Source organism: Camelus ferus, chromosome 25, assembly GCF_009834535.1.
Source record: "Camelus ferus isolate YT-003-E chromosome 25, BCGSAC_Cfer_1.0, whole genome shotgun sequence".
Lineage (NCBI taxonomy): Eukaryota > Metazoa > Chordata > Mammalia > Artiodactyla > Camelidae > Camelus > Camelus ferus.
The window spans coordinates 23,562,391-23,588,686 of NC_045720.1; the positions used below are offsets into that span (position 1 = coordinate 23,562,391).

Genomic DNA, 26,296 nt, shown 5'->3' on the forward strand with positions numbered 1-26,296 from the left:
TTTAAACTTTTAACTTTTAGATATATACATTTTATTCTACTCATTTTACAGATGAGGAAATTAAATTAAGAGAGGTCAAGTAACTTAAGGGCACATAGCTAATAAGTTAGAAGTAACTCGAGGTCATCTGGTTCAGTGGTCCACATAGATTTTAAGGCATAAAGATAATTGGGCCCACCCCAGTAAATCAACTAAGTCATATTCTCTAAGGGCTAAAGTCCAGTTATAGCTAATAAGCCAACAAAGGAGATACAAATACTCAATAGAAAAGGTGACAGAAAACAGGGTAAAGGGGAACAAATATGAGATGGGACAACAAATAGCAAGATAAAAGAACTAAACCTAACTGGATCAATAATCTCACTAAATGCAAATTTAAAGCCAAAGATTGTTAGATTGGATAAAAAAGAAATTACATCATTATATGCTGCCTATAAGAAATGTACTTTAAATATAAAAACACACAGGTTAAAAGCAAAGGATGGGGGAAAAATATACCATGCTAACACTAATCAAAAGAAAGCTGAATTGACTATTTCAATGTTAGAGAATAGATTTTAGGGAAAATAATATTAGCAGGCATAAAAATATTCATTTAAAAATGATAAAGGGGTCTGTTAATCAAAAGCACAGAACAATCCAAAACATATATGCCCCTAATAACTGAATTATGCCAGTGTCACAAAAGAGAGGTGACATTTCTAGAGAATCTGCAGATATTAAGAGGATATTGAGAAAATATTACTTTATGCCTATATTTGACAAATGAGATGAAATGGACAAATTTCTTGAAAGAAACAAGTTATGAAAGGACAGCAAGAAGACACAGATAGCCTGAAAATCTCTATACTTACTAAAGAAATTGAATTTGTAGTTAAAAATTCCCCAAGCCCAGATGGCTTCACCAGTGAATTCTACCAAATGCTTAAGAAGTAATACCAATTCCATACAAACTGCCAGAAAACTGAAAAGAAGGGATATTTACCAACTTATTCTTTGTGGCCAGATTACACTGATACTAATTCAGACCAAAGACATTACCAGAAACGAAAAATAGAGACCAATATCTTATGAATATAAACACATAGCAATAGAAGGGAACTTTCTCAGCCTGACCAAAGACATCTATGAAAAACTTACAGTAACGTGAGATTTAATGGTGAAAAACTGGACACTTTCCACCTAAGATTATGAACAACACAACATCTGCTTTCATGACTTCTACTCAACACTGAAGCAGAGGTTCTAGCAAATGCAATTAAGCAAGAAAAGGAAACAAAAGGCATTCACATTGCAAGGAAGAAACAAAACTGTATCTGTCTATGTAGGAACATTCAGTGGAATCTATAATCAACTGCATTTTTATATGTTAACAACAAACAATCACAAATTGAAATTTAAAAAACATTTGTAAGAGTACAAAAAAATGAAATGCTTAGGGACAAATCTAATAAAAGACTTGTATACTTACTGAATACTATAAAATACTGCTGAGAGAAATTAAAAGACCCTAATTAACTTAAAAAGATCTTTCACGGCTCAAAACTTGATACTGTTAAGATATCAAATCTCCCTAAATTGAACTAGAGATTCAATGAAATCCCAATCAAAATCTCAGCAGGCTTCCTTCTCTAAAGTTTAACAAGTTAACTCTAAAATTCATATAGAAATGTAAAGGACCTATAATGGACAAAACAATGTTGAAAAAGAATGAAGTAGAAGAGCTAATACTACCTAATTGTGAGACTTGTTATAAAGCTACAGTAATCAAAACGGTGCAGTACTGCAGTCAGAACTGATAAACAGATCAACAGAACAGAACAGAAGGTAGAGAAAGAGACTCACAAAACATGAGCAACAAATTTGATGATGATATGAAGGTAGTTCAATGCAGAAAGGATAGTCTTTTTGACAAATAGTGCTGGAAAAACTAGATATCCATATGCCCCCCAAAAGCCACCAAAACCCAAAAAACTTCAATCCGTATTTCACACCATTTACAAAAAGTCCTCAAAAATGGATCACAGACCTAAATGTAAGACCTAAAACCACAAAACTTCTAGAAAAAAAATTGAACAAAATCTTTGTGACCTGAGTTAGGCACAGATTTTTTAGATATGACACCAAAAGCACAATCCATTAAAAAGATAAACTGGGCTTCATAAAAATTAAAAACTTCTGTAACTCAGAAACACTGTTAAGGGAATAAAAAGACAAACCACAGATTGGGAGAAAATCTTTGCAAAGCGTAAGTCAGATAAAGGACGTGTATCTAGAATATAGTAGAACCTCTCAAAACTCAGTAAGAAATAACAACTCAATTTTAAAAACTGGGCAAAAGGTCTGAATAGACCCTTCACCAAAAAAGATATACAATAGTAAATAAATACATGAAACAATGGTCAACATCATTAATCATCAGAGAAATGCAAATTAAAACAATACTTAAAAACCATTACATACATATTAGAATGGTTCAAATTAAAAATACCAAGTACTATCAAGGATGTGGAGCAACCATAACTCATACACTGGTAGTGGGAATATAAAATGGTACAGCCATTTTGGAAAACAGTTGGTAGTTTCTTACAAAGTTAAACAAACATGTATCATATGACCCAGCCATTCTACTCCTAGGAATTTATCCAAGATAAATGAAAGTATACACCCATACAATAATCGGTTGTATCTGAATAGCAGCTTTATTTTTAATAGCTCCAAACTGGAAACAACTGAAATATACATTAACAGGTGAACAGATAAACAAATTATGGTATATACACATAACAGAATACTATTCAGAAACAAAAAAGAATGAACTACTATTGCAAGCAATAGCATAGATATATCTCAAAATAATTATGCTGAATGAAAGAAACTATATAAATATATATATATAATATATGATGACATTTATTAAAAAAAAACTCTAGAAAAGACAAACAAATCTATAGTAACAAAAAGTGTATCACTGATGCCTTGGGATGGGGAAGGATGGATTACAAAGGAGCATGAGCAAACACTTTTGCAGGTATTGGATATACTTACTACTTTGATTACGGTGATGATTTTATAGGTGGTTTTCAGTTTCACCAAAACTGATAAAACTGTACATTTTAAATACATGCAGTTTATTGTATGTCAACTGTAGCTAAAAAATCTAGTAAAAACAATCTACTCTAATAAGATATTTTTTTAAACAATATATCATTTATGAAAGTTTCAGATTCTGGTTAGAATCTTAAAAGAAGTCATTAATATCATTATCTTGTATTGATTATTTATAACTCTTTCTGGAGAGTCAACTTCCATTAGGAAACTAGGTCAGTTCGTGACAGGACACATATTATAGAATTTCTCTAGGACTGGAACTCTATTTCATAGCAGCATTTCAATGTACCATAACAGCTCTTACTCTATTACAGGCTTTCCTCTTAATGCTTTACATGTAATAACTCATTTAATGCTCACAACCCTATGAAGGACTTAAGGCAAGTACTCCTTTATCCCTATTTTAGATAGGGAAACCAAGGCACAGAGGGGTTAAGTAATCTGCCCGAAGACACAGAGATGGCAAGTTACAGAAGTGGAATTTGAACCCAAGGAGTCTGATTCTAATGGTCAAGTCCTGAAAGATCACACACACATACTGCCTCTCTGATTAAATCAAAACATATGATTCCATATAAAAGAAATGCTATGGAATTGGGAACTAGTTAAAGTCATGGCAACCACAGGATAAAAAGTTCTCAAAAAAAAAAAAGAAACAAAAAAAAAACCAGGTACTGTTTTGCTAGCCTTTTAAACATGGTCACTGTTTCCAAATATTTCTTTACACATTTAATCACCTGTGCCATATATGTACTATATATATTATCCTAACAAGCACTAATTTAAATATTATGAGCTTTGGCACAAGTTAGAATTAAATATATTAAATAACCACAGTTTCCTCATTTAGAGTTTCAAAATAAATACACAAGAGGGAAAAGGAATCTAAAATTTGTTAATTCATGAGAGATGGTCATTTTTCCACTGTAGAGAGGTAGAGTAGATCACATGTTAAATCAAGTCACAGGATATTACAGGCATATACAGACACAGAGGAATGGTGTTTCTGACAATGGAATTTTATGTTTTAGCTTTCCCTTGCCTTTTACTCATCAGAAGAATATTACTGAGTAAGCATTTAGAATCATATGATTCCTATGTTGGAGTAGTTTGAATGTATCAATATATTATCCAACTTGTTAGTTTTCTCAACCAGCAAACTAAGATACACTGAAGTTAACTTTTCTGCTCAAGGTGAGGCAAGAAGCTAACAACAAAGACACAACTAAAACTCATCCTGCTCCCAGTCCATTAAGTAACAACTTTCCAAGCAATCGTTACAGTTGACTAATACCAATATTTAGAGTAGAGTGATTCCATAAAACAAAAGGGGAAAACATTATTTGATATTTCTTCCAAAATAAAAAAAAATAAACAGTGTATTTGGACTTTAGTTCTATACATATTTACTTAAAAGGAAATAAAACATAACTTAAGTAACAATTATCATGGAACCAAATTAAAAGGACAGCTGTATGTTCCATCTATTCAAAACTGAAATGTTGACTTTTTAAAAATTCTATCATATGGGTATAAGATAAACAATAAAATTTATAAATATAACATAAAGATTCAAATCTCCCTGGATAAATATACCATCACTGTACTACTAATAATATACTGTTTTAAAATGTATTTCATGTGGATTAAAGCAGAGGGCACTGTTTTGTTTTTATCAGATATGCGCAATTACCTCCTAGAGTCTTGAAAACAGCACGTTAATAGTGTTATCAACTAGTAAGATATTATATTGAGTAGGTTAAAAATTAAACACTAAAAAACAGTGATCACCTCTGGTGGGGGGATGGTATGGAAGCATCAAGGAACTAAGATCTACATCTCAATCTGAGTGGTAGCAATACCAGCATACTTTACTATGTATACTGCCTGTGTGTTACACCTTAATATAAAAATTCAAAACAAAACAAAACTAGGAAGCAAGGAAAACACAGTTAACTCTTGCAGTACCTGACTGCTCTGTATAGCCACTACTAAAGCAAGCCAGTCCCTTCTAAAGAAGGGCTACACGTTGTCTACTTCTAAGATTAGAGAGTAGAAAGAGGAAGTAGACTCTTTACAGTGACAAAGTTCCAAAGGCTCCCTTAGCAGTGCTCGTGAGGCTGTACCGCCACATGAGCTGAACGGTTTCTGAACGTCTGTATCTGGAGCTGGCCTACTGAGAGGAGGGAAAGAACTGCGACTTAAAGAAATTGAACCAAGAACATATTAAGAATTTCACTCTTCAAGCAACTTAAATGCTTCTGTCAAAAACATCCCCAATCAGTGGTTTACTAGGATTCAAAAAACGCAACAACTCTGACTCCTCCTTTCTCCTAACCTGCAAACTGCCAAAAAGACTTTACTCCATTTCCTAATACTGCCCATCCATATTCTTCCCTATTTCCACTGCCATCTCCCTAGCATAAGCCTTTATTACTTCTTGCTGAACTACTGCAAAGTCTTAATTCCAGTATTCTTCTGACTGCACTTTTATTTTCTGCTTTGTACTTAGTTATTTCTCTATACCTTATCCATCCTGCACAATCCTTCCCATGAGGATCTTATCTAGTATGTCCAGTTACCATTTGCAAAATAAGACCTGAAAGGTTTGACTGTTTCATTATGAGTAGAATGATCTGAACAATTACGATGAATAAAAGCTTCATTTTAAAGCTGACTGTCAAGAATAAAACTCAACCAAACAAAGCAAACTTCCCTAAATGAAGATTTAGCTTAAAATTTCAGAAAAATTTTTAAAAAAAAAGATAACTAGAAGAGAGACTGCAGAGCATGTGACACTAGAGGGAAAAGGCAACAGAGCTGAGGAGATACTCTATCAGGACATTTTAAAGGGTGAAAGCATTTAAAGACTATGAAGCAGAGTGGGTCTCAGGATATATATAAATTAAGAGTTGAGAATAAATTTCATAGAGAGCCTTAGTTAACAGTGGTCATCACCTTGCCACAAATAATGCTATGTGTCATTGTTCAATAAGTATTTATCAACCTGAATAACTTCAATGATAACTGGGAATAAAATTTAGAGTTTTGTTCCAACAGTAAATTAGAAAGTAGGACTATTATTAACACTAGACTAGAATTCTCTCCTTCACAATTAAGAATATCCTCATTCTATGGAAAATTTGCTTTTGTGATAAGAAAGAGGGAAGCTACTATGTACCAAGTACTATCTACATATTATCTTATTTTAACCCATAAAACCACCTTATGCAGTAGATATTATTATTCTCATTTTCCATGATTGCACAGCCAATGATAGTACAGCCAATGATCTAAATTCAATCCTAGCTCTATTTAATTCAAAAGCCAAGAATATCTCATAAACAATAAACATTCTCAGTAATTCAGTGATGGATCCAAGAGTAATTTTACAACTAGCTGAACCAAAACGGGGAAAATGCAATCAATTTAACTATCAAGATGCAACACTTTTGATTTTATCAATTACAGTGACTTGCAGGCAGGAATATTCTTTGAGACCCATATTTACTTTAATGTTCCAATTTAATTCAGTAATATATATATATATATGTATATATATATATATTTAGCACGTATTATGCTTATGCAACAGATACTACCCTGAGTGAAGGGAAACACTACTGACCCAGTACAGAGAAATCTTGTGCCCGCTGCTTAATAGTCACAAGCTAGTGACTACGGGCAGGACTAGGGAGAGAATGTTCCCATCAGTCTTGCTCAGTTCAGTATTCCTAGGTCTTAGCCAATGCCAAGTACATGCTAGGTACACACATACTTGTTGAATGAAGGGAAATTATCATTCCATGAGCATTTAATACTGTTCTAGAGGATGTATGCTCTATAGCCTCACTGTAATCCTAAGGACAAAAACAAGAGGTGAGTTTCATTACTCTCATTTAACAGATGACCCTGACTTCATCTATTAGTGAAGTTCAGATTCATTCACCCACAATTTAGAGACTGACCTCAAAGCCCAGGCTCTTCTCATACCATATCCCATTTAAGAAATCTTTAATTTTATAGTCATTGCCTCAGTTGATTTTTGAAATGCTCTCTAGGTCACCAATTTGAGGGGTATGTATCTTCAGCTACCTTACTTTTTGATTGCTTTCCAGAACTGAGAAATGCTAATATAATGTAATCGTAAAATTAAAATTCCCTTAAAATTACAAGAAAAATAACAAAACTTGATATAGCAGAATAAAGTTCAGAACCACGAAGCAACTTACTCTCAGGGATTTTAGACTAACATCTCCAGAAAACCACTAAGAATGAAAGCTTGGCTGTGTCAAGTGAAAAAGATTCACCTACAATTTAAAAAAAGAATGCTGCATTAGAAACTGAAAGATTAAATGTCTCTTTCCTCCCTGTAATTCCTTGCAAACTGCTGGTGAGATCTTTTCAGCAGAGTTACTATATTCGTTAAATAAATCAAGCTACCATCTATGCTGGTACACACTAAACGAGTCATCAACGGCTCTACTTCTAAAACTGTATTTTTGAATTTTTTAATACCAAAATTTGAAACACCATGTGATCTAGTACTGTACAGAACAGCCCTAAACTTAAGTTTGTAACTCCTTCAAGTAGATTAAGGAATATTGGAAGGCTCCAAAAACAAAGTCTACCTGAAATTACGTAAATCTGAAAAATCAACGTTCGGCAGCGGCAAGAGATAGGGAACTAGAAGTAGAGTGTAAGAGAAAGAGTGGGGCGAACACTGGAACACTGGACCATGACTAGCAACTCAAAGTCAGGCCCTCAAATACGTAACACCAGTGAAGCTCTTACAAAGGCAAAGAAAAGTCCCCTGAAAGACTCAAAAAGAAGAGTTTCATAACTAAAATGCTTTAACTTCAGATTACCCACCTGAAACTGGCTGATGGAAAAAAAAAAAATCATACCCACTGTACAGATGAGAAAAACGACAGGGGCGTTTTCAGGTTACACAATCCGACGCCATGCGCACGGCGTTTTGTGAAACGCTCTAAATTGTTCCAAGTGGGTGCCGGGTGGGCTGGGATTCGGATTGTGGAAAAATCTGCCTGAGAAGGAGCAAGGCCAGTAGAAGAGGGGCAGGGAGAACGGGCAAATTTCCCTGTGGGGAGCGGATCTGGGGACTCGAGGGTTTCCCGGCAGCCGCTCCGCAGGCCGGTCTCCCACGCGTAAGCGCGGCATGGTAAGAGCTACACGCCCGGGGCCCGCTCCGGGTCGCGGTTCCATCACCCCAAAGGTCACACTGACCCGGAAACACTACCCTAGAGTGGCAGTCGGCCTCGGTCGGGGGAAACTGGGTGGAGGGGCGAAAAGGAAGGCAGGAGGGCGGGAAGTGCGGGATGGAGAGAAGGGCTAATCACGGAAGGGGAGAAGATACCCCCCCCAAGACCGGGGTAGTGATCGGGGTGGGGGTGGGGTGGGGGAGGGAAGCCCCTCACGGGCACGCGCAAGCCGCACACACTCACCTGCCCCTCCCCCTCCCCGCCCGCCCGGCGGAGACTCCGAGCTGCCGCGGGCCGCGCGCGCACACAAGGCGCGCGCACGCGCGCTGCCGGTCGCTTCCTCGAGCTCGCGCTCCGCCCGTTCAGTCCCAGCACCGCTCATTCAAAGCCGGGCGCGCGCTCCTCCTCAGCCGCCGTTGCCGCCGCGCAGCTGCCATGGCCGCCCCTTCCTCGGGAAACCCTCCCCTAGTCCCACCCCCTGCCCCTCCTCCTTCGCTCTCCAGGACGGCTCTCGGTAGTTTCCAGGCCCTCACTTCCGCACCCCGCCCCGGTCCTGTCTGGACCAATAGACGAGAGGTTACGGGTCTGGCGTCGGGGTTGAAAGCCAATGAGCGCTGGGGGCGGGGCTAACGGCGACGGCTGGCGTGGCAGCGGCCTCGACTGGTCAGGCGCAGTTTTCTGTGTATGTGACGGTTGCTGGTGGTACAGACTGTTGTTGCGGAGTGTCTGGTTGCATCCTGTGATGCCGCGCATTCGGTACAGCGTTTCTCCGCTCCAACCATACCTCTTTTCGTTAAACCCACAGAATCCCCCTACCAGATGGGACCAAAGAAAAACAGTGTTTAGATTGCAAAAAATGCCTCAGAATGATGGATCTGGGTAGGCCAGATCTCGACCATTAGGGGTGCTGAACGCTGAATTTAATTCAGGACTTTCGAAGTAATTTTTAACTTAATTTCCTTTAACTGGAAGTTTAAAAGTTTGTTCTGACATCCTGACCAGCACTTACCCGCCCACTTAACTTCCTAGTACCTCCACCCTCTCCACGCCACCCCAATCTGAAGCACGTTTCTACTAATAATTTTTTTATTCCCAAGAAGGAGAAGGAAGAAGAGAATGTTTATGACTGTTGCTCTGAAAAGAGGCTGTGTATCCTTGGATAAGCTACTCCATCTCAAACCCCAGTTTAATCAGTAAAATGGCTATAATAGTGCCTACTTCGTGGCTAATGATTGCAAGCTTAGTTACAAAGCAAACATTCACAGATAAGAGCTGCTCTTACTACTCCGTTACTACATATCATTCCCAGTAACTACACCTCCCGAAGTCAACTTGACCCTCTGCAGTCCTTTTAAACACCTGCTCTAACAAATGCCTAAATTACAATAATTCAAACTTTAATAATCCAAAATAGCCTACATTTTGACATGAACATGTTTTCAAAATGCTTTTCCTTAGTGACTTGTATTTTTTGCTTCAACTTGTTTACTATATCCCTATATTCCCTTCTTTCTTATTATTCTTATTTTCTTTATTAAAATTTCCATTTGCAAATGAAAAGATATATATTTTTCTAGAAACAAGTATTGAATACTTGTTTTCTACTACAATAACAAAAGAAACAGAACGCTTGCTAAATACTGCAAACTAAAAATTTACTTTAAAATTACCTATAAAAGACTATTTAAAAGTCATCTTTACCCTAGTTGATGACTAGTAATCCTGTAATTGGGGATCACAGGTGCCAGTAATTTGGGATTTTGCTTGGGGACCACGTCTTGGATGTGTGCAGTTTGAAGTCCTGACCTCTGCCCAAGACTTGGGTGAGATGGGGATGGGGAACCACCAAATGTCAAGTGGGAGGAGCATAGGGACATAACCTGATCTATGATCCCCAACCCCCAGCTTGATTTATTCATTTTGTCAGCTTCCAACTCATCACTTACTCTCCCTGTTCAAAGCCTGGATAGGCGTCCTTGTTCTGAGTTCTCCAGCTAGGTATGAGTATTGTCGACTGACTTTCCATGCCTGCCTGGGGAGTGGGGCAGACCTTGCAAACACAACTCAGCATTTCCAGATTTTGCCAAACTCAGTTCCCTGGCTTTTTGCTTAAGGGTTGGTTTTTTCCTTAGCACAATCTTAGACCTGCTGTTCTGACTTGGACATTAATGGCTTTTTATTGATGAGTAGCTGTTCATGGTTGAATAAAGATCATAAAATCATATTCATTTCTTGATCAAGCAAGACAAAGCCTTGCCGCTCATATAGTGGATTTTGAACATTTGAAAGCAAAGGATTATCTGGTGATAATTTTAACGAATTGTTTTATTGATCTTTCTCTTCTAGAGAATTTTGCTTGCCTTCAAAATAATACATTTTAATATGCTGGAGAATCATTTTATTTATTTTTTCTTTTGGGGGGGAGGTAATTAGACTTTTTTTTTTTTAGTGGAGGTACTGGGGATTGAATCTAGGACCTTGTGCATGCTAAGCAAACACATTACCAGTGAGCTATAACCTCCCCCTATTTTTTAATATCCATAATCACCATTTAATATTTAGGGTCAATCCCTGAAACTGCTTATTTTTAATTTTTTATTGAAGTATAGTTGATGTACAACATTCTGTTAGTTTCAGGTGTACAACATAGTGATTTGACAATCAAGTACATTATGAAATAATTACAACAATAAGTCTAGTAGCCAACTGTCAGCATACAAAATTATTACAGTATTATTGACTATATTCCTTATGCTGTATTATATCCCGATGACTTTTTTATTTTATAACTGAAGGTCTGTACCACTTAATCCCCTTCACCTATTTCTCCCAACCCCCTAACCCTCTCCTCCCTTCTGGCAAACACCAATTTGTTCTCTGTATAAATCTATATAAATCTGTCTGTTTTGTTTGTTCATTTGTTTTTTTAGATTCCACATATAAATGAAAACATGCAGTATTTGTCTTTCCGTTTGACTCAGTTCACTTAGCATAATACCCTCTAGGTCTATCCACGCGGTTGCAGATGGCAAGATTTTATTCTTTTTTATAGCTGGGTAGTATTCTATTATGTGTGTGTATGTGTGTGTGTGTGTGTGTGTGTATATATATATATATACATATATATATATATCACGTCTTCTTTATCCATTCATTTATTGATGGACATCTAGGTTGCTTCCATATTTTGACTGTTGTAAATAATGCTGCATTGAACATAGGGGTGCATATATCTTTTCTGAAACAGCTTTTTAATTTATTTTCTGTTAAAATTAACTTTGTATGAAGCATTTAAATAAATATTTTTCATCATAATTATTACTATAGCATATCTTCAATTTGTAGTAATTTTTATTGCTAAATACAGGCAGATCCATGTTTAAGGACAATTTAGTTAATCAAGTCCCTTCAGAAGAGGCCTGGATAGGAATTGAAAAAAAATCCGTATCTTTTACTAGAAATGGAATCAAATAAAAAGATGGGTTGAACTCTTCACTCCTATGTTCCAGTAGTGAGGTTCAGTAATGTAATACTTTTTGGCTACTGTCCACGTTGTTATTAGAGCTGTAATATAGTTCAGTTATATTTTGAGTTAAGTAGACTTGATCTGAGCAGGTCTGGCAATCTAATGCCATTTATTATTTTTAAGGGTAAATGTGTTGAGATTCATATAACCAATATAACAACAGTTTATAGCATGATTTATCTTGTATATGAATTGAAAACTTAAAAATAAAACAACACTGAACCAGCAATGAAAGCCTAATCTATTTAGCGACAGCGTGATGGACATTGTGGCTTTGATCTTGAATAAGTTTGAACCCTAGTTTTCTCATCTGCAAAATTAGGTTAATAATTCCTGCCTTGTGGATTTATTTTGCAAAGTAAATAACATAACATATGTGGAAATGTGTTGGAAACAAAGCGGTAAAATTGATGAAAGCTTTTAGGCGTACAGGTTTATCATCTTCAAGTCCATAGACTCTTCTTTTAGCTCACAACAAGGAATAGTGCTTCCAGGGAAAACAGAGGTGAATTTTCTGTCATCAGCAACCAGAAAGAGATCTATTTATTAGTAACACATTAGGGGGAAAGAAGAGGGAACACTCAGCTTTGAAACTATGCTTTGAGTACACCCCCCACCCCCACCCCACCTCTTTTGCTTCCTTTGCTTTAAAGACAGGGTAAAAGAGCAGCTGTTAGAACAAAAACGCCTGCAACACTACCCTTTCCTCTCCATATTTTTTCTCAATATTCATGGTATATTTTTCTCATAATAGTATCTGTTGACAATTTTTGTCCATTTTTTCCTTCTCAGTGTCTATTATTTTAACAAGCCAGGATTATCGTAACGATCTTTGATCCTCTAAATAAGCTCTGTACTTCACTGCATGATTAATAGAAATATTTTTCAAGCACGTACTTCTTCATGCTAACTCTCCTGTTCAAAATAGAGACTTGCTGTCCTCCATTAATTCAAATTCACTTAGGAGGATACGTGTCTTGATTGTTGCTTTTAATCTCTTTATTTCGAACTGCTGCTCTTGGATCCTTCTGTGACCACCTCTGGCCCTTTAAAATATTAGACACAGCAATTCTTGCTAAAGGCATTTGCCTGTGTATAATGTAATATCATACAGTGAAAATTACTCACCTCCTCACAATGGAATATATATTTCTTGCTTTAATTTTTATTTGAAATTAAATCCTTTATAAATGAGAACTAAATCTATGTTATAATCATGCTAGAAAATTTCAGTATAAAAAACTTAATCTGTTTATTTCTCTCTTCCTAGGGAGAACTTATATGTATAAACGATCATCTGCCTAAATATATAAATTAAAGAAAAGCCAAAGGAAAATACTCTTGCCATGTAGCCAGACACACTCATAAGTATCTTTCTCAAAAGGAGTTATTTTTTCTGCTCTTAGGCACTAAGCCTGTTACCATGGCTACCATAACTAGTGGTCTTTAACTGGGTGTGAATTTCAGACACTGTTATTTGAAATGTTAAGGCAGTAAATCAGGATAAAGTACAATTTCTATACTATTTTGGTAGGATTTCTTTATGTCAAAAATCTTTTAGAGGAAAAGTTTCATCATGCTGTCTATTCATTTGTTTAATTAAACAATTTACTCAACACTTAACCATGGGCACGGTGTGTGCTAGGTATGTTACAGGAATCAAAAGAACACATGGCCCTTAACCTAAATGTATTTCTCTGATAAAATCAGCTTATTATGAGTAAACAGAATTCCTGGAAGAACAGTTTTTCCTGAGGAGACTTTTAATTTTAGCATGATCTGATCACAATAACTGGAGTAGTATATCAGAGCCAGCAAGTAATGTGGCTTGTAGCTGGTCAGACTGCCCACAAGTATTCAAATACGTACTATAACCCCAAGAGCATGCCCCTTCCTTTTTGGTCTTACGCATTGTGTCTGTAGCTACTCCCTGGGGAGGTGAATTTGGGGGAATAAGTCTCTATGTTTCTCTCACTGGAGATTGGACACTTCTTGCCAGCTGGTGCCAGCCCAAGGAAGCTGAAAATGCCCACTGATGAGCATGGTTTGCCCCTCCAACTGTTTCAGATGCATTTCCTAAACCAAATACACCATGGGTTCAGCTCAAGGTTTAAGCATCTCTGCTTTGGAGTATACAGGTAATAACTTCAAAGATGTATGTAGTATTTAAAACTCTTTCCTTGCTCTGGCACTGTCTCTGCCCACCTTCCCCCGTAGGAAGGATGAATTCCCTATTGTCTTGTTCCTCTCACGTTTTGTCACCTAGACATCTGATAAAACCAGGAGATAGATAGCTAGGAATAGGACTCTGGCCAAGTAGTAGTGAAACCCTGAAAGAGCAAGGGCTGATGCTGCCACTAGCCCAGACTCCTTTCTGCTGAGTTTTCTCCACCCTCCCCCCAAAGTGGCTGGCTTTGTCCTCCTGGTCCAAGAAGGCATCTTGTTCCATGTAGCAGGAGAAACAGGAATGGATGAAGAAAGGGCACAGGGATGCCTAACAGCCATCTTTCAAGGAAAGTTCCTAGAATATGCCACAAGATTATTTGTTTTTATAACTCACTGCACACAAGTTGATCACTCCTCACTGCACTCACTGCTGAGAGATAGTCTTTGTTCTAGGTGGCCCTGTGCCCAGCAAATGATTCTAATAGTTAACACTCACATGGTGTTTATTACATGTGAGGCACTGCTCTGGTGTAATAAGAAGCCTAATGGTTTATTGGGCCAGCAATCGACATAATATAGGTAATATTATGGTCAGAAAAATAACAGGAGTGGCTCCCTTTTACTGAGGACTTACCACTTGTTGGGCACTGGGTTAGGTGTCTTATATATGATATCACTGGTCCTCAAATACCACACTACAAGGTAGATATTTTCTGCATTTTATAGGTGAAGAAACTGAAAATAGAGGAGAGACTAAGAACTTGCCTGAGGGCATAGAGATGGTAAAGTATAAACCTAGAATTTGAACAGGAATTTGGACATAAATGTGTTTTTCTAAAAATCTCTCTTCACAGTGAAACATTTTCTACTGCTTGGGGAAGAGTGGGAGGCAGTTAAATGTTGAAACTGGGCTGTGGAGTTAGATTTGAATCCCAGTTTTACTCGTAAAAGCTCTGAGAACTGGGGGTTTAAGTTCATCTTTTTAGTTTTGTTTCCTCATCTGGAAAAGGGGATAATAAATTCATAGCATAAATGTAAGGAAAAGAATTCACATAGAACATTCAGTGTAGTCTCTGGCACTTAGTAAGGATGGGTAAATCTTTATTATTATTAGTAGTAATAGTAGTAGCAGTAGTAGTATTTTAGATAGTACTCTAGATAAAATGGAGAAAAAGTAAAAGTAGATGTCTCATCTAGAAATCATTGCAATCATCATAAAATGATAGCGCTTAGAAAAGAGCAGAGATAGCAGTACAAGATATAAATGTTTCACTTATTACCAGAAATACAGAAGATATTCTTATTACCTCCTTATCCTCTGTCTTTTACGTTGACCAAAATGGGAACATTATATTTACTTTATTCACTTTATGAATTTTTCAGATTCTGGAGAAACAGTACTAATACACAAAGTATTTTTTAATGACCTGCTCAACAGCTAAACAGCCATTTCTTACATTAAAAAGTATTTTAAAAAATTTAAACATGAATTTCTAAGGCAGGATTGTTCAAAGAAACATTATTTTTTTAAAAAGTGGCTAGTTTATGAATGAAGGCTATGTGAAGCCATATTGTTCATGGATTTTTAACAACTAGGTATTTTAAAAAGTAGCAAAGTTCTAATTTATCTGGCATAAATAATTATGGGTATGTACTATAATAATTTCAGAAAAATATAATAACTTTAGAAAAGAGCAGATAGCCAAAAACCTAGAGAAGTTAAATCAGGAACTTTTTAACAAAGTCTGTGGCTAAGAAGCAAATTTTTAGAAATTCCTTTTAGAAATTCAAGTGACTTGTATTAGTGAAACTCAGTCCCCCAAAACTCAGTTCCCCTGCCGAGTTTATAGTTAATCTCTCTCCAAAACTTTATTCCCTCTCTCGCCCCACCCCTATGCCCCTCAGGACTGAGAAGTATCAAAGAAAAGAGGGGACTGAAACCAAGCAGGACCCTTTTAAAGGAGGTAGTCTGAAAGAGTAGAAGATTCGAGGAGGATGTCTGGAGAGCAGTTCTTTGGAGATGGCTCTTCTGGGAGGCTCTCTTACAAAGGGGAAGGAGTGAAGGTACCAGCTCCTAACGCCAGGAGTCAGGAGGAAAGGACTGGATTTAGGCCCCGTGGAAAGCTTAATAGGTGTTCCCTGGGGTTTGGGGCATATAATGGGTCGAGCACTGATACTTGATTAGACTTCCGTCAGTTAGTGCTTGAGCCTACTTTTAAGTTTTGTATCTTTGGTTAGAACCTCCCTTTACAATTTGTCCTAGCCCAAACTTCTGTTTTAATAATCTGGTTAAAACTGCATCCCTGGGACCTACAGAGTAAATCTAAGCAGCACAGAAAATGGCAGTTTTCCCCACCCTACCCCATCCACCCCACCCCCCAGCTTTGCCTCTTGCTTTTCCTCTGATCATGTTTGGAGCTCAGGTAGCACCAGACTGCCTGCTGATTTCCCCGTGCTCCATTCATCCACTGCAGAGTGAGTCTGCATCTACTAGTCCCAGATACTTTGTAAGATGGCAGGAAAAATGTTGAGTAAGGAAAAGCCTCATGTCTTCAAGGAACTCTACCTAGTGGTGTTTTAGCCTTTGTTTTTGCCACATCTTCTATCAGGACACTCTTCCTTGGCTAATCTCATGCTTTATTCCTCAACACTCATCTCAGAACCATCTTCTTCTGGAAGCTGTCCCTCATCCATCTCCATCCACACAGGATGCCCTCTCCCCCAGCCAAGTGCCCCTCCTCTAAGCCCCTCTGGCACCGTCTGTCCCTCTCACGTGGTATGTTGTATCTTTGTGTAACACCTTTCCCACACTGTTTTCCCAACTACCGTGTGAACTCGTGGATGGCAGAAATGGGATCTTATTCCTTGCACTTTTCTCACTAGAATGCCTGGTATCCAATAAATGGTAAATAGATGTCGATTTGACCGAATGAAATGCCACAAATATACAAAGATATTTGGATTTACTACATGGTAAATGTTAATAATTTTTCTCTTAAGTAAGATTAACAATGACTTGGGGTGAATATACTAGGAAATGGTATATAGAAGCAGCAGCTCTGGGTTTCGTTGGATTCTCTCAGCTGTTCCAAATGTGTCCTGAGTGTCATGTGCTAGAAGGTAACTCCTGTGAGTGCCAACTCTACTTGCTCTGAACATGGCCACAAAGTGTTTATTGGGTTTATTCCTCTAAATTAAGCATTTCATTTAGAATTTTCTGAGTAAAAAGTGCAATTTTTACAGCATGAGAGCTTTTGGTTAATGTAGCTATGTTAATTTGTGGCTTTTTTTGCATTCCCTAATTTTTTCCTCTTGAAAATAAGTATCTCTTCTGGTGTACCCTTGGGCTACAGGAGGTCACACTCTTAGAAGTGACAGTTGTGAGTGGGAAGGAGGAGGAAGCAGAGGAGTTTGGACTTGTTCCGGGAACACCAAGAAGACTCTTTCTGGCCAGGATTGGCATGCCCAGAAATCTAAGATAATCTAGAATTCCTGTGGATCTGAAAAACAGCAATTTAGTCTCAAAAAAAGGTCTGAAAGAATCTCATTTCTTCAAAATCCTTACAAATTAAAATGGCTTAGATCATTGGAAATCAGAGCCTTATGACTGGATAGAGAAAACCAGATTCCCCTAGTACACACAACAATTCAAAATGCTTTCAATCTGATCTAAAGAAGTTAAGTCAAAACTAGACCAGATCTTCTACACTGGAATTTGACAGAACATTGTAAAACGACTATACCTCAACAACAACAAAAAAAACAACTAGACCAGATCTTTCAACTACTTAAAGAATTTTATGATTTGTTGATTCAGCAACTTGGAGGTGGTATATCTGCTCACAAATCAAAGATTTCTAAAAATTTTTTAAGCGAAATAAGAACATACAAACATAAGGAATCAAAAGAAAATTATATTTTGAAGAAATATGATTTGTGATTAAAGCTAATTAATTAGTGCATTTTACATATTACAAAAATATTTTTAGCATATTTTCTTGACAATGCTGTAGACTTTTTCTTGTTGTGCAACAAAATAGCTCTTAAATAAGCAGTTCTTATATTTGTGTTTCAACCTGTTCTTCACAACAGTACTTCAGTTGCTTCCTGAAAAGCAAAAACAATACAAATATTTTTTAAGTAGCAGTAACAGTGTGATTTACAATATGTTTTATTAATTTTAACTTTTCTAATATCTTATGGCATGACTAATATGGCAAAAGTAGTATGTAAAAATGAGTATTTCAAAGTTTACCACTTTAATGTTAGCATCAATAATGTACCCTTGTGGAGCTGTGGAAAAAGAATTGTGGTGCTTATACGTTGTATTTTTCACATTCAAGTTTTGTCATTTTATTTAGTGGAACTTCATGACTCTTAAAAGTGAAATACTGTAATTCAGAATGCAAAGTTATAAAAAATTGATTTTCATTTCATTAAAGACTGCTATGGTCTGAATATGTTCCACCTCAAATTCATATGTTTTAAAACCTAACGTCCAATTTGATGCTATTAGGAGGTAGGGCCTCTGATAGATGCTTAGGTCCTGAGGGTGCAGCCCTCGTGAATGGGATTAGTGTTCTCATAAAAGAGTCCCCTCAGAACTCCCCAGCCCTTCCACCATCGGAGGATACTGTGGGAAGTCTGCAACCCAGAAGGGGGCCCTCATTTGATCATGCTGGCACCTGGATCTCAGACTTCCAGCCTCTAGAATTGTAAGAAATAAATTTCTGCTGCTTTAAGCCACCCAATCTGTGATATTTTGTTATAGCATCCTGAAAGAACTAAGACTATAGTGTCTACCTTATGTCTTAATTGAAGAATTATAGTTTATTTAGTAGCAAAGGAGAAGCTGGTGATTAACTTTTTAATCTGGAAAACAGTCCTAAAAAGACACCAGGAACAATATTATTTACTAATGACTTGAAAATAGAATTTTCTGAATTTTGTAAAATCCCTAAGTTGTCAAGTACAAGCAGGAGGAAAGTTGGTGAAGATAATTAGGAAAAAATGCATTTAATGAGGAGACACAAAATGTACAAATATATAATAAGCACTACTTATACCTTATATTTTAATGCTTCTGAGAAGAAACAAATGAACTGAAGCAATCATGCTATCATGCTATTATAAAATAGACAAGTTTTACTTCTGTTAGAATTGTGGAGACAAGAAAACTGGCATTAAAATACAATAACTTTTGTGCTGGTCTTTATCTTTTATCCCTCAGCTCCAAACCCTTCCTGCCCTATTAGCTGTACGAAGCCAGGGCTGGGTTTCTTGAAACCATGCTTCTCCCTTGACAGCTGGCTTCGAATTAGTTTCTACCATCAGGAGGGAGGAAAGGATTATTTCTTCCTGAAGCCCCGGCCTCCAGTATGTTCTGCTACTCCCAGAACCATCCTTATTATTTCCCTTCATCCTGATCTTATTCATATTTAACTTTAAAATCTAGTCTTGGCTTTTACTACTGAAATACTGGTGTCCTTTTAAATTATTACCCCATCTCAGATTCACAGCGTCTTGTGGCCACAGTGATGGGTTCAGGAAAGGGCAGGCAGCCCCAGCCAATGACAGCTCTGGGATGTTTGCCGGCAGTGTTGGGAAAGAGGTTTGCTCTTTCTGCATTAGCTGCTGAGCCGGCAGAATGTGAAAACGAAGTTGCTTGGAGGTACCTGTACGGTGAGGGTTGGTGGTGTTGGCAGAGAGTCAGCCTGGGAGTAAACCTATCACTGAGAAGAATGGAGCCGAGAGATGAGAGAGAAAGGTTCTGGATGCCATCATTTGAGTCCTTGGTTCTCGCCGTGGCAGAAATCAGACTACTTCTAGACTTCTCTGTTAAGCGAGTTCGCTTCATTTCCTAAACCAGTTGGAGCTGAGCTTCCGACCCTGGTAACTGAAACAGTCCTAACGTAACCTGCATTTCTCATTCCCCACAATCTTAAATGCCATCATATAATGTGAGTAACATTCCCGTAGGGTGGTCTTGTCTCTACCACTGAAGCCACTTTCTCAACGGCTGATTCGATTCTGCGTCTTCGTGTCCGCGGCGGGGCCATGCCGTGCACTCAGTCTTTAGTAAACATTTTCTGGTACCTAAGTACGTGAAGAGAAACAGAAAAAGTGAACTCTGCTTACCTGGAGTTACGTTCAAAATCAAAACTGCAGTCGTAAATATTTCTGAGAGCAGCAGCCGTCCCATCAGACAGCTCCCTACGGTGGTCACCATCTGGGCGGCTGTGCCCACGGCGGGCGCTTTGCTGTAGCCGCCGCCGCCGGAGACAGAGTGTGCGGCGAGGCTGAAGGCCCTGGACTCCGCCCGAACCGTGTCATCCAGGACAAATTCAATCTTTAAATTTTTTCCTGAGGGGGGAAAAATCATCATAGTATTTGACTTCCTTTTATTATTTGCTTTCATACTCTCCCACTTGGGTTTTCATTGACTTTGAATTACTATATAATCCCTAACGAAATAATTTTGGAAATTGAGTCAAATGGATGAGTTTAAGCATAAACAAGTGTAGAGAGGGTCTCAGAGTTAGAAGAGTATGGGCAGGGGGACTCTGGGTAGACTTACTTTCTGTAGCATCAGTACCTGTTCCTTAGGGGTCCTTTCCCAGTGCCCAGGACTGGAGAGAGGCTGTTTGAAACGAGGGACAGTAGGGGAGCGAGGGGAGGGTGCTGAGCGTCTGTCTGATCCCCATGCACTGGACGGAGGAGTGAAGAAGCCTCACTTGGGGGAAGTAGGGGTAGATATTGAGCTTTTTATTTTGAAAAATTTCAAACATAAAGAAGAGTTGGAAGAAGAGTACCACACACACCCATGTGCCCTCCATGTAGATTCAACCATTTTTAACTGTTTTCCACATTTGCTTTAAGTCATTTGCTACTTTTGTATTGCAAGATTGTGAACCCTCTCTTTCTTTTTCTCCAAGGTAGACAAGCTTCAAGAAACACTTGTTAGATATATTTAGAGTTTGGAACTTAAAGGACTCATCTTAAGCAGTGTGTTAAATCCTCCCACAGTTTGTGAACATCAGATAACCAACATTATTTTCCTTGATGTAATTTATTCTTGGACTACTGCTGTCAATAGTAGTGGTGACCACACAGAGCAGAGTGTGCAATACTTGTAGAATTCTAAAGTTTTCATCCGTTTTTTTCTATTATCTTTTTTAAAAAATCATTTATGTTTTTGTTCTTTTCTTTTTCAGAAGAGAATCTACTGACCACATTGTGCTTCCTATAGCAATGCATCCTGTAACCTTTGAGACGGAAGGACATTGTACTACAGAATATTCTGCCACTGATACAATTCATGACAATAAGTGCTCCCTTTTTTCAGTTTGAAAAAAAAATGAATGTATTTTTTCTTAATGGTTTTGATGTGTAAAGAATTTAGATTTTCTTGTTTTGTTTTTTCTCCTGCAGTATTGTGAAGACTCCCAAGCTAGGCTAGTGGAGAGGCCACTCCCTGGGGGAGGAGTGAAGAACTCAGCCGAAATCCAAGATCAAAACCTCCATGACATGGCTCCAATCAAGCTATCCCAGCGAAGGCCCCCACATCACGGAGCAGAGATAAGAATCCCAGATTCCTAACCCACACTATTGTGAGCAAATTAAATGGTGACTGTTTTAAGCCATTTGATATGGGGCCAGTATGCTGTGTAGCAACAGAAACTGAGACAAGCACTATATATCACACAGGTTGCTAAATAAACATGTCCCAAATGTTATTATTCAGCAGTAATATTTCTCCAGATTGTTCAAAAGATGCAGCCTCAACTGTTTACTTTCTTCTTCCACTTTTTTTTTTAACCTAATTCTCACATCCTCGTTTTCTGTGTTAGAAACTACAGCCCACACCTCCTCTGCCCTGGTGGCCCCTGCTTTGCTCTTTGTGGAGCTGTGAGAAGAAGAGGGGGTGGGGCCACGCTGTGGCTACAGTCTAATATGCAGGGGGACTGCTCACAGTTACTAACAGGGTGGGGTACCTACTAGAAAGTGTTACAAGGAGGATGCTTTATTAATTTTCTTATATATTCTGTTATTAAAGTTTTTTAAACTACAAACTGACTAACTGATCTAAAAATAATGAAGTGATGACAATACTTGACCTTCCTTACTATACACAACCCGGGAACTGAAACCCTCCACTTGATGAAAAAAAAGAAAGCAAGGCAGAAAGCTAGAAAGAAGGAAGGAAGGAAGGTATCAGAATCAATGACACTTCTCTGTAGCAGGTCAGATAAATACTCTGAGGGAAGCTTTGAACTCTGAAAGAAAATTTACTGGATAAAAGAAGAGTGCTATTTTGTTATCACAAAAATGTTGAAACCTACATTACTGCTTCAGCACCTCAGTGATCCTGGTTACTGTGGAACATGGCATTTGGAAGTGGTAGTCTGCAGACCATGATCCTCAGGTTGGGTCTTTGCCACTGGGCATCTCCTGAGTCCATCTTCTTGGAGAGGTGGGCAACCTTCTTTCAGGCAGGGTTCTTGTCAGGTGCCTTATTTCCCACAAAAAGGTCCCAATCCTACCACTATTTAACCTGATTATTGAAGAATCTGGCACTGCCCTTAACCACCAAGCGTATAGGCCACTCCATGTACTTGTCCCAGAGCACAATATTGAACTCAGTACCACTGGATTCTCATTGAGCTCTAGGGTGAGATATTGCTGCTCAGTAGGCAGATCAAACTTACCTGGTGCAAGGCATCATCAAAGCATAAGGAACAGAAAACAAGGAAAAAATTCTTTTGGAGTAATTTTATCTTTTGATATTTAGTTATATGAAAAAAAAAAGACTACTGTTAGAATTTCTTTTACTTCTTTTACTCTTTATTTTTGCTTTTATTCTGACCTTTAGTGTGTGTGTTTGAAATAACAGTGGTGAGGAGAGTGGAGTGCTGCCACTGTAAAACTTTTTTAGGAGTCAGGGCCTACAAAGGTCTTAAATGAGCCCAGGTTGAGGTAAGCAGATTAACAGAGGCCTGTATCAAGTACATGAAATCTATTTCATCCTTTTCAACACTGAACAATCTATTATTAATAGAGACTTGTTTTTTGGACATACCATTTTTGCCTTGGTAGAAAGGCTTTTACCAATTGGAGTTATGCCATCAACCCACATGGAGATAACACAAGAAACCTCACTGTGGAAGTTATCACTGCATTACTGAAACCATGCTGGAGGTATCAGGAGTATACTTCATGAGACCTCATACGAGACATCTGTTTTGATCTCAGAGCAAGTTGTAATTCTCCACAGCAACTGGTTTACCTGACGGGCACAGTGAATCATGATAACGCTCATGTGTTCCCCTCTGCATTGGCTTTCAGAAAGACCAGAACCAACTTTCCAGCTCAACTCTGAACTCCCTGCATGGCCCATTAAAATTATACGACACTATCTCATCCTTTTTTTTCTTGAATTTGAAAAATTTACATATTAAGTTTTCTTATTATAAATGTAATACATGGTGAGAAAATTTAGAAAAATACACACAAAGAAAATATGAATCATGATATAATTTTGATGTACAACCTCAAATTACCTGTTTTAATTCCCTTAATTGCTTATTTGATTTTTCACTTTGTTTTACATATTAAATGTATTTTTGGAAGCTAGACATTCTGATTTCTGTAATTTATCTTTTCATTGAAAGAGAATTATAATTGTCCCTGTTTATGGGCCTATATATGAGGATCCAAAATAGTACACTCACCTGTTCTAAGAAGAGTAAGATCTGTATAGTTGGCCCAACAGCCACTAAATGGAACTGTTGTATTTCCACTAAGACCACTGATTTGGTTGTTATTGGAGTCCTTTAGTACAGCCTTCAAAGTCAGTGAAGTAATCTCGACTGATACACAATTACCCTAAGAGAAAAACAGTAGAGAATTATAACAATTGTCCTGTTCCCATGCTTTTTTTTTTCCTTTAACGATATATGGAACTTTATTTTTTAATGCCTCATGTCAAATTTTTAGTCTGCAGAAGCTCCTTTTCCTACACAAAGAGTTCAAAATATGGGCAGCCGAGTAAAGTCATTGAAACGGAACATTTTTAAAACAAGAAAAGATGAGGTCCATGGATACCAGTCCAAATTCTAAGAGGCAGTGCCATCCTCAGGTTGCCAGGGTACCAGGATTAGTGAAGTTGGGTTCACCCTCCAAAGTTTATCGCTTAACTCTTCCACTTAGATAAATGTTTGAGTTATAACTTACATCGGAATCTACTGCCTTTACTGAAGGCTGCTGAGAAAATGGCTGTCCTGGCTGTGTTGCTGCCGGCTGAGTGATCACTGACAGCGAGGACACAAAGGCCACATGATGAACGGGAAATGCAAGCCTTTCAACCGGTTGGGCAGTCACCTGAAAATGGTCGTGAGGGAGGAAGTGATTTTCACAAAATAAACTACATTCAGTAGCAAACTCATCTTAGCCAGGCTAAGTGTAATATGCACTGTTTATTTTAAAACATGTTCAAAACGTGAGGTCAATATTATTTCAATATTCCTCTAGAGCAAAAGCATTGTTATAAATATTTGAAGCAAAGCACATTTTATACCAATACATAATTTTTTAGAAGATATACTCCTTTTTCAACTACTTTATCATTTTAGTAATACTGTAAAAAATAGCCAACAATAAATTAGAAAGACTGCCCTCTAAATTATTGTATTGAAATAGAAAAACAGTTAAAATAAGAAGCAAGCAATATTTTAAATAGCCACAATGCATTTTTCCAGTAGCACTTTCTTACCTTAATCCAGCCAGAATCACTTGGACTGGGAATAGGATTAGTAATAGACATGGAAGAGATATTAAATCCAAGGATACTACGGGTTTTTCCTAAAATTACAGCTTGTCCAAGAGAATCAGCAATTTTCTGGAGTTCAGATAATTGCATCTGACCTATGAGGAAACAGTGTTGTGACATGTGGATTATAAGAATATGGAATAGTGAGAATATTTCACTTTAGTTTTTGTTTGTGTCGCTACATCCACATTATAGAATTCTACAGCTTTCAAACTGTACATGAGCTAAACAGGACAAAGTCATCTTAAGGAGGTCAGGAATATTAAGTACTCAGTATAATATGTTTTTAAAGTTGGAATTTAAGAAAAAAAAACAAAGGTATATAAAATAGAGACAAGAAAAATGAATGAGAGCATAGTGGGAAAAATTTGTCTCTTAATTTAATAATCTCCCATGTCATTCTTTGTTTAGAAGTGAAGCACTATTATGCATGTCTATTATGGCACACCATTTTGAAAAAATAGAGTGTTAATTATGGAATGGAAAGATAATTAGCATCATCGAATTTACAGTGTGGATTCATCAGTTGCTAACATTATCATTAAATTACTAACCCCAAATTATTACTTCCTCTGGACATTGACAATGTGCACAGTTAATTTTAACACCATAGGCAGTTTCTGTTCCCTTTTCTTAGCCTGGCAGGTTCCTGAAACCTACTGCCCCAAAAGGCTCCTTACCTTAAGATGTGGCTCTCCATACACTGTACTCCTTTTGTCTGAAGCCTGGAACTTTTTCTTGAACCCTTCTTCTACTTCACCTCTCCCCCACACCATAAAAATCAATTCTCAATTTCTTTTTAAAAAATAATTGATTTTATTTATAATTTTTTTTTCTTTTAGATTTTTTTGAGGGAGGAGGTAATTAGGTTTATTTATTTTTTAATGGAGGTACTGGGGATTGAACCCAGGACCTCGTGCATAGTAAATATGCACTCTTCCACTAAGCTATACCTTCCACCTGATTCTCAATTTCTAAGTCTGTCTCCACTGCCCAAATCCTACTTAACCCATCAGCAGCAAAGAATCTAAAACAGGTTTTCAACTGGCTTTTTTGTGTCCATTCTCTCTTTTGCACTCTGTTCTATACGCTGTAGTCAGATCGTTTAAGAGACGGCTGTAGCCAGGATGTTTTGGTATACTGTTCCTCCATGCTAGCCCCTTCCTTATCCAGAGTCTTGCCTTGAGGACTCTGATCATTGAGTTGCTTTCACTAAGGCTAAGCCATGAAGCTTAGTGTGCTCGGGAAGAAGCAGCCAATGCTCTTGGGCAGAGGTTTCATAAGACTTTGAAAATCACAGTCTCAGGGAATTTCAGTCCCTGCCAATTTTAAAGGTCTCTTTTGATTGATTTAGACTCTTTGGGATAAATGTCAGTCTTTCTGATTCCTCCCTCTCCCCCAACTCCCTCCATACACTCTTCTACCAGATGGCTTCCTAGGTAT

At 37.7% G+C, this 26,296-nt stretch overlaps 2 protein-coding genes and 1 long non-coding RNA gene across 10 annotated transcripts in view; 1 reads left to right on the plus strand and 2 right to left on the minus strand.

Moving 5' to 3' along the window:
• Nucleotides 1–8,800, minus strand: part of EBAG9 (estrogen receptor binding site associated antigen 9) — a 23,410-nt gene extending 14,610 nt beyond the window's left edge. Inside the window, exon 1 of one of the 2 annotated variants that reach the window (XM_032467669.1) lies at nt 8,577–8,800. Coding sequence is in view for 1 of the 2 variants with exons in the window: in XM_014561698.2 (XP_014417184.2) it covers nt 7,984–8,016 (33 nt within the window). In the remaining variant the exon portion in view is untranslated. Of the gene's footprint in view, nt 1–7,983; nt 8,319–8,576 lie in introns of those variants that run through there. The other variant, XM_014561698.2, reaches the window with a different exon arrangement.
• Nucleotides 8,157–21,981, plus strand: LOC116659748. The gene is made up of 3 exons (XR_004315083.1): nt 8,157–8,293; nt 21,240–21,353; nt 21,457–21,981. It is a non-coding gene; the product is annotated as an uncharacterized LOC116659748 (long non-coding RNA).
• Nucleotides 17,804–26,296, minus strand: part of PKHD1L1 (PKHD1 like 1) — a 133,712-nt gene continuing 125,219 nt past the window's right edge. For 6 of the 7 annotated variants that reach the window (XM_032467653.1, XM_032467655.1, XM_032467652.1 and 3 more), the window contains 5 exons: nt 24,797–24,948; nt 24,259–24,405; nt 23,757–23,910; nt 20,164–20,388; nt 17,804–18,132 (listed from right to left, as the gene is read on the minus strand). In XM_032467653.1, coding sequence (XP_032323544.1) covers nt 18,122–18,132; nt 20,164–20,388; nt 23,757–23,910; nt 24,259–24,405; nt 24,797–24,948 — 689 coding nt within the window. In that variant the 3' untranslated portion in view covers nt 17,804–18,121. Of the gene's footprint in view, nt 18,133–20,163; nt 20,389–23,756; nt 23,911–24,258; nt 24,406–24,796; nt 24,949–26,296 lie in introns of those variants that run through there. The other variant, XR_004315082.1, reaches the window with a different exon arrangement.